This window comes from Drosophila eugracilis, unplaced genomic scaffold, assembly GCF_018153835.1.
Source record: "Drosophila eugracilis isolate 14026-0451.02 unplaced genomic scaffold, ASM1815383v1 contig_803, whole genome shotgun sequence".
NCBI classification, from domain to species: domain Eukaryota; kingdom Metazoa; phylum Arthropoda; class Insecta; order Diptera; family Drosophilidae; genus Drosophila; species Drosophila eugracilis.
In genome coordinates this window covers 199,135-209,945 of record NW_024573705.1, presented here as the reverse complement: position 1 = coordinate 209,945, position 10,811 = coordinate 199,135, and the positions used below count along the sequence as shown (strand labels likewise).

Below are 10,811 nucleotides of genomic sequence, written 5' to 3'. Positions count from 1 at the left end.
TAGAGCCGTCGATGTCCGTTGCGAGGTTAAATTGAGGGTTTAATTTGATGTGTGAGCTTACATACTTTTTGTATTTTAACCAGTTGCTTTTTGTGCTTTTAAGGAGAGTTATTTGCACTGGCGAATGGTGCTCTGGCGCTTATTAAATTGCGTGGAATATTTTTTGTCACCGCAAAGTCTATTAGGTCCGGGTCTTTCCTAGGGTCTGTTGGCCAGTATGTGGGGCTGCCAGGGGAAACGTATTCTAATTTGTTGTTCGGTTTTATGATTGCATTGTATAATTGCCTTCCTTTGGGAGCCACAAGGCGTGATCCCCAGTGCGTGTGTTTGGCATTATAGTCTCCTACGGCTTTAAAACGATCTCCAAGCACGTTATAAAAGTCCATTAATTGTCCTTCAGAAATGTAAAGCGAGGTGGGCAGTAGACAGCGGCTATGGCGAGGTATCCGTTGCCTGACTGCACTGGAATAGACGTGGCTTGCAAATAATTAGTTGCAAAACTTCGATGAAAGTGGTACTTGATGCGTTCCCTGGTTAAGATGCCGGCTCCGCCGTGGGCTTTACCATCTGGATGATCTGTGTGTATCCTCTTACTTGGAAGTTGTATATGTTTATGAGGTGCGTATCTGTCAGTAGCATAATGTCGATTTGATTATCATTCAGAAACTGTGTCACTTTATGGTTGTGCCGTGAAACGCCATTGGCTCACTACTACCCTAAAAAGGCAAAAATTTCGGTAATTGGGGGTCTCAATATAGGCCCTCACTAAAAAAAAAAAAAAAAAAGTGTTTGGTGTCATTGGAAAGCATTTTTCAAGCCCTTTCCAGTGGTATGCTTTATACGATTGTAAGTTAAAAACTGCAACTTTTCATTAAAACGCTTAACAATAAATTTTTACACCTCCGCGCACAAGCAGATATCAGCACACACTTGAGGGTTGGGGTGAGTTCGCACCTCCACGCACAAGCAGACCTGAGCGCACACTTGAGGGTAGGGGTGAGTTCTCAGGTGGACTCATCCAAGGGATAGCAAAGGGTCACGTCTTCCAGAAAACCAATGGAGGGAGGATCTTATAGAATACCTGACTCAGGCGACACATACATACCGAGTATCAGTGCATACAAGTATTTAAAATTTTAAAATCAAGTCAGCTAAATGTAAAACTGATGTACTATAATCAGCCTATGTCCTATGTTCTAGCTACTTTCAGCTTAAGGCCAGAAATTTTTAATTGCTTCACGATCGAATGCAAGTGCTGACAACGTGGTTACAAGTAAATATATATATAAAGGTAAAATGTTTATTTCATAACGATTGTGCATGACCGTTTCCGATTCCTTTTAAGTCTTAAAAAAAAATATTTATTGCAATTGACGGTGTTCTGACCGTTACTTCCCACACACCTGTATTTACATTCGTGGAACCCTTGGGCATCGTTCTTATCAAGTGAACATAGAAAGGGAAAATCTTTCTTACACGGAGATTGTGCACGAACTATCCCGCTGTCCGTAGAAACCATTAAATGGAATATTTACTACACTTGTCATTTTCCTGACCAGTCTTCCGCACACACCGATATTTACTTTCACTGAACTCTCAGGCCTCATTATCATCATCCGTTAATTTGTTCGCCATCCTTGTCTTCCTTATCCTTCAATACCATATGACTGAAGTCCGGGGCTCCTATGTATACTCAAAACCAATACGATTGGTTCTAGGAGTAAAACATACCTGTATGCACTCCCTATTGGTAACATTAGGTGAACATAGTCTAGAGACTATATAAATGACACCACTCAAATTGCTCAGAATCAGTTACTCAAAGGCCTCAGAAATACATCACTATGGATCTTACTGTTGAATTTTATAATTCTTTTGAGGCTGATAAGACCCTCGTTAACCAACCTTTCGATATAAACGTTAAAGTTATCGGGTCAGATGAAATCGATGACCAGGACTCCGATGTGGAAATTATTGAAGATTCTGAGCCGGACTGCGCATTGGATCTCGATGATGAAGACACCGTGGACCGATACCTACGAGAAGTATTCGAACCACCCTCATCGTCAACTCAAACCACTCCATCAGAATTGGATTCTTTAGGCTTTGAAGACTTTCCTATGGGTAAGGATACCCAGGAAGTTCTAAGAAAACTTATTCTACTTGAACAAAGCGAAGAGCAATATAAGAATATGCAGTGTGCTCAAACGTTTGATTTGAATGAGTCTGAGCCTAGCCTGTTTCCAAATGATGATCACATTTTTAATGAGATAATTGAAAATGAACCGCAGACAAAATATCAACAACTTATGGATGACGGACAGGATAGTGTTTTAATGGATGTTCTCTTAAGATTAGATTCCTAATATTTGTATATTTGTCTTAAAACATTATGAAATAAAAACACGTTATATAAATTCAATATTTAAAGTTTTTGTTCTTTATTAGATATTTCTCTTTCGTTTTATTTATACTTTTTAATTCAGCATCGTGCATCAATATCATGTGCATATTAAAATCGTCTCGCAGCCAAAATTTCCGAACATCAGTACAGAAATAACAGTAGTAATAAAAGGACTTTGATTTTGTATAGCTAAAGTTGTGTACTTTTAAGGTATGAACTTTTAGACTGTTGCGCGTAGTAAAAGATTTTGATTCCGAGCATAACTCACAATGAAACTTGCCCATTTTGATGTGAAACTGAACTGAGTTTTTTTTAAAAAAATACATCTATTTTAAAGAGTTTTAAATGAAAAATTTTATATTATATACTTTAACTGTGTTGTGGTACACCTGTATATAATATATACATATATATAGTGTGTACATGAAAGAGTGAAATAGATATATTTCTTCATGTATAAAAGACCATGTAATTCATGTAACAAATTAGTATTCAACGACTAGTGACTAGAACACCACGACTCCAATCTCTAACCAATCAAAAATGGTATATAAACATTTCTTTATGTATATAATCCTTCCTAATCTACTTATTCCTTATAGGATTTCTTAGAGACCCTAAATGAATCAAAACCTGTTATTGGTTATACGAAAATTGAAGATCTATGTATTGGGTTTGATTATAAGATCACCGGATGTAAATTAAGGAAAACACCTTATGGAACTAAAATATGCCTTTATTTAACCAATAAGGAAAATGAGGATATTTGGATATTTCTACCAAAAAGTTATGTAAACAAATTTTCTACTAAGACACCATTTAAGAAATTGACTGAGAACGGAATTTCTCATATGGTATATAAAGGAAAGGATCCCAATAGATATAGCTGTGCTCAAATTGAATTTATCAGTAAATAAATGAAGTAAATAAATGAAGTAAATAAGAAATTCCCCTTATAAAAGATTGAATTTCTTATTCCAAAATCAGTCTTAGTTCAACCTTAACAAGTTACAAGTCTTACAAAAATGCACGCTAAACAAATTGAAGTCTTCTTGATGCAGTTTGAAGACATGTTATTCGAGCAACACCTCAGGAGGCTTGAATATTTAAAAGCCACCCTTGAGGACTTAGCGGAAAAGGAGTTAATACATTCAAAGTTTGGATTCCACTACAAACTTTGTCCTTGGAGTGATGAAGATGCTACATCTGGACCAGACACATGTCAGTGTCATATGCTGCCGATATTAGAAGACGAGGCCCTTAATATTATGCTTAAATATTATAAGTTAAACCAGAGATTGTATCGCTCAGAAACATTAAATAAACTCAACTAATAATAAAAAAAATTTTATTTACTTTTTGAAATTTTTCTTAAACATTTTAAGTATTTGTTTATCATTATAAGTAAAGTCGTTTTTCTTGAAATTTTTCAGGAAGCACTTAAGTGATTTATTTCTACATTTAAAAAGTCCGAACAACATACAATAATGACCACAGGTGTTAGAAAAATATCCTTGGGCGTTTGATCTTAAAAATGTTATGAATTCCTTTTTCTGCGGATATTGACCATATGAATCGAAAAATTCAGCTGACTTAGGGCTATCAAAATAGAAGGCAATCCAATGAGTTCCAGGTTTATCTGATGGATCGGTATTCGCAATAATAAGAGCCGGATACTTTTTTATAGTTTCAGGTAACTGGTCCGAAGGGAAAACTCCTTTAAAAATCAATCGTGTTTTTGCATGCTTTGATAGCAAATATTTAATTTGTAATGTATTCATGTTAAAGGAGTAATCGTATGTTTCTATGCTTATCAATATCAATCATGGAATCGTATTCGCAGTACACCAGACAAGTAACTGCTTCAGTAAGTGGTTCAGAGAATCTTCCTTCGATTCGTATAGTTCCTTGGGTTATTAAATTCGCACAAACACTCGAATTTGAATGATCGGCAGTTAGGTCAAAAGCCAATATAAAACTGTTTGTGTCAAACATTTCCTTTGTAATTTGCAGACCACGATCATAATGTTTTATCCCACTAGATCTGAATAGCATATTATAGCCCCGTGAGCTCTGAACATTTTCACCATTCGAGTAATCAAACTCAAGAGCTTGAGAAGGAACTTGAACTCCATTCACCAATAAGTTAAATCGTTGAATTTTAAAATGTTCAAAATGAAATGGATCTAAACCACGGTTTCCTGAGTATGAACGGTTTTTAACCATACAAAACGCTAGAAAATTGGGTAGCTGTCCAATAACTGCATTGTCTATAGATAATGTATTATTTCCTGGGTATATTGTAAAAGATTTTACTTCAACCTTATTGAAAGGGTATATAGCATTTTTGGTCTGTAAAACTCGATGGTGAGCCAATAAAATGCTTGGGTTAACTGTTATATGATTCATGAAAAGTTGAGCTTCCAGTATCTTTAAATTTGACTCAGTACCAGTTTCCATTAAATAAAATGCAGTCTTTTCAATATTAAAATTAATTCTTAAATCAACATTATTTACTAGTAGTTTTGGTTGATTAAATATATCGCCGTGGATTTTTCCGAAAAGTTCCACCTTATTACTATTTTTAAATAAATTTTTAAGCTTTAGATTGGTATCTGGATAAACATATTCGCCTGCCGTTATTCGTCCAAAATTCGGGAAATATCCTTGGGAGGCTAAGTGACTTTCTGAGGCATCACTTCCATAGTTTAAAACTGTTTGCAAATACGATCTATAATGATAATTATTATCACTCTGCGATACTAATATATTATTTAAATAAACTGAGGAACTTCTAAATATAGAGTGTAAGATATTGTTCACTACACCGACATCGTTTCCTACAATGCCGGTACTATCACTTTTCTAAGTTGCACAACAAGTCGTAAATAAACACTTGATAGGTCTCGATATGTTTCACCATTTCCTAAACAGACAAATTCTATTGATGATGCTCCGTCTAAAGAAGCAATTGGATTATATGAAACTTCTTCAGTTCTTATAATGGAACTTTGCGTGGGATGTGGTGCAAACAAATCCAGTTCACTCTTCATGCATTCGATATGGTTATTCATTTTGTCTTAGAAAAATAATGTCGCTAATATTTAATTTTCTTATAGTTCTTTTTCGTTTATGATGCGGTTTGGTTTGTTTACGCTGTTGCTTGGATGTTAAATGATGTCGTTTTTTTCTGGTGCCTCGCTTTTTATTTCTTTTTCCTTCCCCGTTTTGGAATCGGGTTATTTTATCAATTGCTCTATCTGATAAATTTTTCAAAGCAATTTTGCTCTGTTCTTGCAGGATATTTCTTAAGGGCTTTCTCCCGATTTCATTGATTACAGCCTTTCCAGTAGCAGCAGCCTGACTTTTTATAGCAGTTATACCCGAAAGAAAAAGTGGTTTGATATAATTAAAAAGACCACTAAAAAGTTCCCGATTCCTCGTCCTTGTTGAACTATTCGTGGTGATACATAAAGACTTCCAATATTGCTTAAACCACCCCCACATTGGTTTAAATAGTATTCGTGATAAGATTTCACCATGATGACTGTTTTTATTATGAGTAAATAATTTTTAAGCCCGTATTATTTATAGACTTTACAACGTCCTTCTTCTTCTGAAATGTAGAGTAACAAAAATCGGAACTGTTGACGTTTCAAATGGAACCTTATATCCGTTTGAATCAGTAATTAGTATTGAGATTTCATTTGGTGACCATATATCAAAGGATAATATTCAATGTTTTTAAATTGAATATTTTTTTTCTTTTCCATTATAATACATTACTCGAAGACAACGAGGTTTTTTACAGCCTACAGATCTAGGTTTAATTATGTCAGTATAAATAAAAATCAACCCATTTTCAGGTGTTTTTGAATCAACGCTTACATTTTTATATCTAAATGTTTCAGCATTTACTAAGCTAACAAATTCCGTTTCTTCACGTATTGGAATTTCTTTATTGGAAGTTTGATTAATATAATTATTGAGATACATGTCTATAATGCCAACTTCCCAATCATCGTTCATGTCTTGTGGGATATTTACAATGTTTGTAAATGCACACTTTACGTTATCAGGAAATACATTTAATGAATCATTACTGAGCAATGTGATAAACATTTCATCTAAATTCCCCATTTTTATTATTTAAATTAAGCACTATTGATAAGAAATCCAACTGATTTTGTTTTTTTCCTATTTGGTTTTTAGCACGAACCGATCTCATTAATTTTTCACGTCCAGACACATATTTAAGATCTTGAAATGGATTTGAATCTATTTTATATTTTTTTCAGCTTTACCCTTAATTTACGTTGTTTATCATTAAGCTTCACTTTTGTCACTGCTCTTCTTTTAATATCTTCTTTATCGTCTAAAAAAGAAGTATCACTTAATTTTCGCTTATCGTCTAACAACTTTGTCCGTTCCTCGGTCTTAAGTTCTCCTTCATCACTATCAGTTGTTAAATTTGTAAGGACTTCATTTTTTGGTAATTTTTCTTCATATTTTATTATTGATTCTGAAGTATCAGGTTTTGCATCATTCCAATCTAATATTTGAGTTTCATTAATTCTGCTAGATATAGGGGTTGATTTTGAATCAATATTTCGAAAGTTAAATGATTTATTACGTTTTTTGTTTTGGTAGTAGCATAATTCTTGCCGTATTTTGATCCATTTGTCATAATCACTTATTTTATTGTTATTCAAAATTGGTAAAAATTTTATATCTATTAGTTCACTACCCCGGTCATTGTTTACCAGTTTTTGGTATGCGTTGGGATGCATTAGAACTACTTTGCTTAAGTTATGTTTATTTTTAATCATCTTTTAAAATTTTTCCAAAAATTCCGGAAAGCAATGAACTGATTAAAATAGGTAGGAAACCACCCTTCTGAATAAGAACTTTTCTCTTAGAGCTTAGGGTACGCTTTGGACATGAGAGATATCGCAATGCATTTTTATACTTTTTAAGAGCATTAAGATGTGATTTTGTAACTTTATGATTGCCTTGTAATGTGTTTAAAACAATCTCTACTAATGTTTTTACGAGGTCACTATCACTATTACTTATAATTGCCTTTCGAAGTTTATTGTTGGCCTTTTGAGCACATACAATAAATGTTTGTTCGCTTTCAAGCGATTTAGATTCTTTTTGTAAACCATTTTCGTCTGAAAAGCACACGGTATATTCGGAATTAAAAATATCCGTTCTAAATCTTAAAAGATCGTTGATTCCTTGAGTAAGATCAATAAGTAAATATCCGTGTGGTTGTTCCGTTACTTCCTTATATATTCTAAATAACTCAGTTGGATTTTCAGGATAAATTTGTCTTGCTAAACATTGAAATTGTAGTTTATCACGAGGGTTTTTAAACATCACAATATATTTTGTGTTTAATGATATGTCTCGGGTATGCGATGACTTATGGAATATATTTTGAGTTACAACTATTACAGATAAATTCCTATGATGTGATCCTTTTGTAAAGAGCTCACATACATTTTTATTAAAAGCCCCCATCATCAAGTCATCCAATATTAAAAGAATGGGTTCATTAGTTTCGTTTTCAATTACATCAGGAACCCCTTTATAGTACTCAACATTATTAAAGTTTTGCTTAGCACTCTCCTCTCCATAACACCAAATAATTCGATTTATCGAAGTATTTAGCACATCATTCTTCTTGTTTATTAAGTTTTCCAAAAAAAAGTTGTTTTTCCTGATCCTGATGGTCCGCAATTCAACATTGTAAAGGAATGTATAAACTGCGTAAACATTTTATTTATTTTTATTTTTTATTATATTTGAAATAGATTTTTTATCTTATCCTTAAACTACATTAGGTTTATTTATGTTTTTCCTGATCGCGTTTTTTAGAGCAGTTCTTCTCGAAGTGAGTATCAGATCCACAATAATTGCAATAAATCAGTTGTGTGTATCCCCTTTTGCGCGGATCATTACCAAACAAACCCTTGAATGACTCCATTGTATAAGACAACTTGTAGGTTCAACTATTTATTTATTACTGAAGCTTAAACATACGTTATAGTATTACAATATACTTCGTAATTTGAGTTTTCCAATATTACAAATAGCTTAAACAAATTATTTAGGGAACATCGTAGAGGAAATTTTGTCTTATGTATTTTACAATTGGTGAAAAAATTGGGTAGTTGGGTTAAGCTTCTTCCGATATCTATATCGATTATGGTCGCTGACAAATACTTTGATAAAAATTTTTTTTAATTTCACCACGAACAATAATTGAACTATACTTATTGAGTGGGGAGAGAATTTCTTCTAGGGCTGTATACGGTATATCTCCAGCGGCCCATTCCAAACCATTTATATTTTGTTGATTTAAATGTTGCTGCTTAAGAGTTTCCTTATCCAATTCTTTTATGTTGAATGGCGGTTTGAAATGAAAGAAATTTGGTATAACCGTTCCTGCTGGCATGAATGCAAGCTCCTTGACAAAAACTTGTTTGTTGTTTCCAAATAAATATTGAAAATCAACAATAACGCTTGAATTACGATCTACAGTGTTCATGATGGTTTGAAATTTTGAACTGGACTGAGGGTGTACATGCGAAGGCCTTTTCCTTTATATACCGGACAGATTAGAATAAAGTTTTAGTTAAAATAAAGTGCTCTAACCAAATAGACATGTGTGTACCGAAAAGAAATAAAACTCCACGAAAGAAACAGGACCATGAGGTCATTTTTGGATTCGAATACTATGTTGTACATAATTTAAAGTTGAAATGTGGTTTATCCACTTCTAAAAAATTTATGCCTATGATCTGGATGCAGCAAAGTAAAAGTAATTTTGTTGGATTTGATAAAGACGAATGGATGCAACTTCTCACATATAAGGAATATATTCAGTTGAAACTGGACCAGTATGACTTCTTGATGCCTGACACAATTATTGATAACCCCTGCATGGCATCTATGAAATGTAATTTTAGATTTAGGAAATCTGATAATCAGTATGTTTTTGTAATTAATCAGTATGGTAACAAAATTGAGTTTGACTCTGAGTCCTGGAGATCCTTACTAAGACTTGGTATATTTTTTACAACCTTCCTATGTTGGAATTCAATATTACGACAACAAGTGGTATATCTTTACTATAATCATATTATTCCTAAGTGTGTGTCATTATTAAAAGTATGACATTCAGTTAGCTGACTTAGAGGGTTCTTTCGGTAAAGATGTACAAATAGATTTAACACGATTATGTTTTGAAATTTCGAAAAAGATGCGTAACGAATTAAAAAAGAGATGTACTTCTATATAAGCAGTCCATATTAACTAAGCAAATATCACTATCAAATAAAAAATAAAACAAAATAAAATAAATCAGCAACCTAAAATGAGTAAACAACAAGTTGTTGATGAAATTCACAAACCGGCACGCAAAAACTTTTTGCGTCGTAAATTTGTTCAGAAGGGGATTAATGATACATGGCAAATTGATTTAGTTGAAATGATACCCTTTAGGAAAGAAAATAGAGGGTATAGATATTTATTGACTGTTATTGACACATTCTCAAAGTATGCATTCGCTGAAGCTGTAAAGTCAAAATCAGCACTGGATGTTACAGAAGCAATGAGAACTGTCTTTAAAGCGAGCAAAAGTAAACCAAAGAATATTCAGTCAGATCAAGGAAAAGAATTCTTTAATTCAACATTTAAAACATTAATGAGCACATTTAATATAAATCATTATCACACTTTCACACATCTTAAGGCTTCAATATGCGAGCGTTTTAATCGAACATTAAAAAATCGCATGTGGAAAATGTTTAGTATGCAAGGAAATTATAAATGGATTCATAACATAAAATATCTTGTAAACCAGTATAATCATTCATATCACCGAACCATTAAAATGAACCCTGCTGATGTTTGCATTAAAAATGAGGAGTTCATTTTGAAAACGGTGTATAATTTCCCTAAAGTTTTTCCAAAACATAAATTTTCTGTAGATGATTTTGTTCGAATAAGTAAATATAAGGGAGCGTTTATGAAGGGATATGAACCCAATTGGACAACGGAGGTTTTTAAAGTTATAAAAGTTAAGTCTACATATCCAGTAACATATGAGCTTCAAGATTACAGAGGAAACTCTATTGATGGGTTTTTTTTTAAAAAGAACTTTAAAAAAATTTAAAATTAAATTTGATTTTAAAAAAAAAAAATATTAAAAAAAAATTATAAGTTTTTTTTATGGGGAGGGTTTTTTTTTTACCCCCACTCTTGGATTCCCTGTAAATAAAATTCTTAAATAATAAAACGCAATTAGATATATTTTTAAACATTTATTTATTCACATATTTTTCTTAAAATAAAATTTTAATAATACAAAATATATTTACATATTTACATATATACT

General features: G+C 32.7%; 1 protein-coding gene and 1 long non-coding RNA gene across 4 annotated transcripts; both read left to right on the top strand.

Annotated features, from left to right (window-relative positions):
- Positions 1-1,144: 1,144 nt before the first annotated feature.
- On the top strand, positions 1,145-2,422 carry LOC121530462. 3 transcript variants are annotated; one of them, XM_041819584.1, is made up of 2 exons: positions 1,145-1,291; positions 1,719-2,422. In XM_041819584.1, the coding sequence occupies exon 2, from the start codon at positions 1,845-1,847 to the stop codon at positions 2,364-2,366; it is 522 nt and encodes a 173-aa protein (XP_041675518.1). In that variant the 5' UTR covers positions 1,145-1,291; positions 1,719-1,844; the 3' UTR covers positions 2,367-2,422. The 3 variants fall into 3 exon arrangements, with proteins under 3 accessions (XP_041675518.1, XP_041675516.1, XP_041675517.1); XM_041819582.1 differs by having other exon boundaries at positions 1,346-2,422; XM_041819583.1 differs by having other exon boundaries at positions 1,201-1,273; positions 1,346-2,422.
- A 295-nt stretch (positions 2,423-2,717) lies between these two features.
- On the top strand, positions 2,718-3,750 carry LOC121530463. Its single transcript, XR_005993965.1, has 2 exons — positions 2,718-2,950; positions 3,007-3,750. It is a non-coding gene; the product is annotated as an uncharacterized LOC121530463 (long non-coding RNA).
- Positions 3,751-10,811: the final 7,061 nt, after the last annotated feature.